Source organism: Diutina rugosa (genome assembly GCF_008704595.1).
Source record: "Diutina rugosa strain CBS 613 chromosome Unknown scaffold3_size541584, whole genome shotgun sequence".
NCBI lineage: Eukaryota > Fungi > Ascomycota > Pichiomycetes > Serinales > Debaryomycetaceae > Diutina > Diutina rugosa.
This window is the reverse complement of record NW_022995077.1, coordinates 197,684-203,683: the sequence shown is the minus strand read 5'-3', so window position 1 is coordinate 203,683 and position 6,000 is coordinate 197,684. Positions and strand designations below refer to the sequence as shown.

At 55.1% G+C, this 6,000-nt stretch overlaps 2 protein-coding genes across 2 annotated transcripts in view; both read right to left on the bottom strand. All coding sequences in view use genetic code 12, as the record gives it.

Moving 5' to 3' along the window:
- Nucleotides 1-685, bottom strand: part of MIH1 (putative tyrosine protein phosphatase) — a gene marked incomplete at both ends in the record, with an annotated part of 855 nt that extends 170 nt beyond the window's left edge. Inside the window, one exon of the mRNA XM_034159015.1 lies at nt 1-685. This exon is cut by the window's left edge and continues 170 nt beyond it. Coding sequence (XP_034014401.1) covers nt 1-685 — 685 coding nt within the window.
- A 1,949-nt stretch (nt 686-2,634) lies between these two features.
- On the bottom strand, nt 2,635-4,812 carry DIURU_000733 (serine/threonine protein kinase; the record flags this gene model as incomplete). Its single annotated transcript, XM_034159014.1, has 1 exon — nt 2,635-4,812. One exon carries the CDS (start codon nt 4,810-4,812, stop codon nt 2,635-2,637), a length of 2,178 nt encoding a protein of 725 aa, XP_034014400.1.
- Nucleotides 4,813-6,000: the final 1,188 nt, after the last annotated feature.

Here is a 6,000-nt window from a genome sequence, read left to right as displayed (position 1 = left end):
CGCACGTCTCGGCGTGGGCGTCGTCGTTCATGGCGACGTAGCCGCCGCAGCACGCCGGGTGAAGCCGCTGGAACTCCTTGTAGCCCCCGTCCAACACCACGACGTCGGGGTAGGAGAGCGCCGGGTAGTGGGCGATGTTGTGGGCGCGGTCGAGCGAGCGCAACTTGCCCGCCATGTTGGGGCCCCGGTACACCGAGAATTCGCAGTGGAACACGTAGAGGACGACGCCGCTTTTACCGGTGGCGCCGGTGGTGAAAAACCGTCGCTCGAGCGCGTCCATCGTCAGCACGTTGACGGCGCCGGCGATGTGGCCGCCCCTGAACTCGTAGTCAAAGCGGCAGTCGATGATCTCGACGGCGTCGAACCCCGGGTGATCGCCGGCGACAAGCGCCGCAAGACACAGGGGCAGGATGCGGGGGATGGTGTCGCTGTCGACGGCGAAGGTCGAGATCGACAGCAGGAGCAACCGCGACTCCCGCGGCGCCGGCGCCAACGGGGGAGCGGGGGTGTCCGCGACCACGGCGGTGGCCGCCGACGGGCGGCGGTGCTTGAGCGCGGGGACGTCGTCGTCGTCGTCGAGCTCGGGGTCGTCAACGAGCGACTCGTCGCTGTCGCTGCCGTCGTCGCCAGGGGCAAACCGGATGAAGTCGCGAGTACGCGACGCCAACGGCGATTCCAACACCATCGTCGTCATGCAATTGGGTGGGATACCTCTCAGGTGGGTGGGTTGCGGTGGGGCGGGTGAAGGGTCAGAGGGTGGAGGGAACCGCGAGCTTATATTTGCTCGTTAAGATTTTCGCGGGCGATTGGCGCTACGGCGCTGCTCGCGCGCCCACGCTGCGCGCCGGTGTGCTTACCCATGCGCGCATCCACACCGCTGCGGGCGCGCTGCTCGAGAAAGTGAGAAAATACTCAATGATGCAGGTGCCAAATATTTCCGGGGGGCGTAATGGGAAATGGGTAAATACTCGACCGAAGCAAACGGAATGGCGTGACTGACCGCTCCCTCAGGGGATTGCTCCCCGTGGAGAACTACGAGATCCTCCCCTAAAGCTTATTCGCTGGTTGCTGTCCTCTATTTATTTCTCGGGAAGGCGTAGTAGCCAGTAAAGACGTGTTGATGTTTTATGTAGTCGGCAGAGTTACCACTAGGTGGTAGCGGTAGGAAATTTCAACCCTGATTTGGCCTCACTGACAGGCAAATCTTTTGCTTGTCTGTCCGTTGCGAGCCCTGCGCNAATAAAAAAAAAAAAAAAAAAAACCTTCCCTGCCACCGCACACACCCTGCCACTGACAATTGTTGACCCGATCGAGGGTGGGTGCCGGCAGGCGATGCAGTAAATTTATTTTTTCCGCCCGTTTTAAGCTAGGGCAATAGTGGCTCTGCCAACCGGCACCGATCACCCGCCTATTCCTAACGTTAGTGCCCCCCCGAATATCACGCTTGTGTAACGACTAAGTCAGGCTGGTGCCCGCTGGCAGACAATGGCCATCGCCGTCGCCTCATTTCCTCTGTAGACGACGATCGGACCCTCTCCCCCGTCAGTGGGGCCCGCTTTCGTCAATGCCTACGGCTACCGTTGCATCGTTGACATCTCGTTACCAGCCACGAGGGTCTTCCGTCTCGGTGTTTGTCGTGTAAATTTACCTGCTACACCCACCGTCACCAGGCGACATATGTGCGCTACAGTAGAGGTGAAACATCGCAAAAAGCCATCGCGGCGTCCGCGGAGCATATCATCCCTGCGAACCACCAAAACCGAAACTTATGCCTCCAACCGAGGGGTTATTGATGTTTTGGGCTAACGCCAAAGATGGCTTATTTGCGGGGACGGTAGTAGTCTAATTGGGTGCAAATACAAACGGGGTCATCGGACGTCGCCAGTTGCTCCCTAGGAGCCCCTCGCTGCCCCTTGATTTTCCAGGGATCTATCCCGGTATAGAGAAGGAAGTCGGCATACATTGTGCGGCATTGATGACAAAACATTACGGTTACAAACTACCGCACCGATTGCGAAATGAAATTACCACCACCACCCTTTGAATAGCGAGCCATTGGCTTAGCTAGTAACGATAACACTTTGATCGAATCAAAATACTCTTATCAATTTCCATACCCGTAAACCTCGTCTGTCTCCGTCTAATTGATCTGAAAAATATCGTGTCTAGTCGTGTCGCGGGGAGGGCGGGATTCAAGGTAGCCGCCAAGCAGCAATCAAGAAGTCCCCCCCATTGCGGCTCATCCCGAGACCCTCGAGGTCAGTTCCTGGTTTACCAGATCACAGATTAAGCTTTTTCCCATGACAACAAAGTATACGTAGCGTTCTCGCCGCACCTTTCTCGTAATATTCTTGAGTTTCTCCGTGGCATGGACGTATACGGCTCAATCCCACCAGAGAATCCGTATGCTAAGAATAGCCAGTGCTTTGTGTCACATTTCCATCAGTAGTGAGCAGTAATCGAAGCTGAGTTCACACCGTAAAGCGTCTAGGCCATTTCCCTTGCGAATCATAAGTGAATGTTGATTATTATTCGTATTTTCTGTGAAGGTTTGATCTGAGTGAATGTCTATTAATAACCATGTCTAATTACGTGTCTACGTGTTTAGGGCAGCTGTGTTTAGGGCAGCTGTGTTTAGGGCAACCGCGATAAGTACTCGTCCATCAGCACCGTGTGCTTAGGCACTGGCGGTGCTTCCAGGATCATCGTCAGGTCGCCCTCGTCGTAGTCGTCGTCGTCAGTGAACGCTTCCGCTTCCCAGTCGCTGCTATCGTTTTCGTTGATGGACTTGCGCCCCGCTAAGATGCTGTTGTCGTCAGTGAGATAGGCATTAAGGTTGAGCGACAGCAGCAGCAGTGTGATGCGGGCCAACAGCCCTCCGAACGGCAGTGCTGCCGGCGACAGGGCCGCCAGCGGTCGCAGCAGCCTCAGCAGTCGCAGCAGCCGCAGCAGCCGTCCCAGATCAAGCAGCAGTTTCCTCCCTCGCTTATCGCTAGAGCCGCCACCGGTTAATGCTGCTGCCAATGCAAATGCCGGCGGTGGAGCAAGGTCAGTCACCTGCTTCGCTCCCCGTTGCTTTGTAGGAGGCAGCGATAGCAGGCTGATGGTGTGTTCGATCACGGGATCCTTAGCGGGAACTTCAGGAGGTTTAGTGGGCAGTTTCTGGGGCGAGCTCAGCAGGCGCAACAGACTGCCACTACGCACACTGCGGTTGCTGGTCGTCGACAGAGCCAGTCCTCGACGAGACCGCGGGGCAAACATTTTGCGAGCGGGACTAAAAAGGCCCAGAAACGTACCGGGAGAACGAGCGCCGATGCTCACGGGGGGTGGTTTGATGGGAGGCGTATCACGGTTAGGTGAAACACGAGGAGAACCTCGGGGAGGAGTATGAAGGGGGCCTAAATTTCCTAGGTTCAACGGAGTGACGGTAGCCACCCGTGTAGGCTTTTTGATGCGGTCAAATTGTGGCGGAGCGTCAAACTTGAAGTCGTCTAACTGGGAAAGAGTGTTCAGAGTGTCGACGGCCTCGGCGTCGGCACCGTAGCTCAGATCCAGGGCCAGATCGTCAAAGTACAGGTCGAGCAAGTCGTCCACTGCCTCCAATTTGCCGACAGGACGTCTCGGCGACGAGGTGTCAGGCTCACTAGGTTTGAGCGGTGATATGGGAGTTTCCCGAGGCGGTACCGGTTTGAATAACCGGCGGATGCGTGTAGAAAGAGTATTATCGTCGCCGTAGTCAGGAATCAGCGCGATCCACTTTTTGCGCTCGGAAGCGGTAAGGTCAAAGGTAGTGAATTTATGGTTGGCAATTTGGGTGATCGTAGGTCGTTTGAGCGGGTCTTTTTGTAAAAGCTGAGTGATGAGGTCCTGTAAAGCGTCAAGCTCCTCGACGTCTTGAGGCTGAGCTCGTTTCAGTTTCACCACTGAGGGAAACACTAACGGCTGGCGGACAATGTGTTTAAATAACTCAAACTCATTGCGTCCCAGAAACGGCACCTCGTGGAAGATGAGTGTATAGAGACTGACGCCAAGCAGCCACAAGTCGATGCGTTTATCGATCACCAGCCCGATCAGCTGAGCTCCTTGCGGCAGAGCAAGAAGATCGGCAGCGGGTTGGCCTGTCAAAGCACTCATGCGCTTGTGGACAAACTGACATAGCTCGGGGGCAAAGAACGCCGGCGTGCCCATGGTCCGAGCAAGCTCCTTGGCGTCGTTAGCGTTATTCTCAAGGATTAACAGCACTCCAAAGTCGGATATTTTGACGGTGTGGGTAGCATCGACAAGGAGATTCAGCGGCTTGACATCACGGTGGACAATGTGTTTGCAATCATGGAGATAATGAAGGCCCAATACCACATCCCGAAGTACTTTTTCAAGGGTGATACGCGGTAGTTTTTCCGTTTGAGACAGGAGCAGCTTATACTTCTCGTGATAATGATTATACCGCTTCCAGTCGAGTTCACCTAACTGGCAATACTCTAACACGAGGAGAATCTTATCAAAGCGTAAATCGTCGATCACCTGATACAACTTCACCACATTGGGGTGGCTCAGCTTCTTCATGATGGCGATTTCCCGCTGGATCTTCGTCAGTTGCAGCAAGTAGGCCTTGGTGAGGAGTTTCAGCTTATCGACGCGGTTGATGGTTTTGATGGCAACAAAGCCCTTAGTGAGGTCACCAAGAGGTTTCACCACCTCGGCCAAAAGCACTTTGCCGTACTGGCCCTCGCCGATCTTGCGGAGGACCCGGTAGTGGCCGTTGATCACTTTGCGGCGCCCATCGCTCAGCACCGCGAGGGTGGTGACGTCCATGGCGGCAAAGCGACAGCGGGGGGCAACGGGAGAAAGTCAATCGGCGTCGCTAGCGGGTTGCAGGGGTGGTGGCTGAGGCTGCAAGCGGGTCGAAGGCGCACCGGCCTAGGGTGGTGGATCGGGTAGTAAGCGCGTATCGGCGAAAGTGGCCAAGGTGTGAAGTATGAGTCGGGAATGTGAGAGGGGAAAAACGGTTGCAAAACGACTAGGCGAAGGAGTTTGATGCTATACGCGTCAAACAAAGGTCGAGGCCAATTGTAGCGATGTAGAAGGGGTAAGTATATGGAGATCTGATAAGCCTCGAGTCGTCCGTCACGATTAGACGACTAGAGCCCAGAGCTTATCAGAGTGTACCGATTAGGACCCGGGAGTAGCTGGAAGGGGAAGTAGAAAATGACAGCAACGCCGTCGTACCCGAGACTATGGGGAAACCCTATTCCCTTCGGAGTCCGGTGTCCACCATGGGGCACGGTGACGTCACGCCCCACCGGCCATGGCTGAGCGAAAATATATACGGGTCTTGGCTGACGTATCTGTACCAGCGCCACGTACCATTTACCACACAGGTTGTTTTTGAGTTACCAGTTATCCACGGGTTATGAAATTCTTGGGTTTACTCGGATCCCGAGCCCGGGCTCGCCGAGAATAGTAGCATAATGGGATCAGCCGTCGTGGCGTCCGACTACTTCAATAGAATCAGCTACTGGTGATCGACTACAAAGCTGACAGCAATCCACCGACACTCGCCTCAAAAATAACACTAGATTCAAGATATTGGCAGTGAGTTAATTATGTCAAAAGTTGGTTGCTGGGGGCTCCTCCGAGTGCCTGAGGCGGCCACTTCAGCCCCGTCGTTGCTGGCAGGGGCCAAAATATGTACCGAACTATTTGTGCATCATAAGGGTCCACCCCGATTGGGCATTAGCCATCAGCTGAGTCGCCCTGTCCACAAAAAAACAAAGCGCGACGCGAGAAGCGAACCCTGCCGACCGGCCACCACCACTAAAGGTCACGCCTGGCGACGACCGGCAGACCGTTATTTGCTCTAGCAGAGCCATTGTGTCGGCACTAACTGCCCACATTGTGTTTCGTCGTGGATAATATTGCTTATGCCCCATCACCACACCCCACCTCACCCACCCTGTCAAGTCGCAGATGGCGTGCGTCAAACAATACGCCTTGTTTACA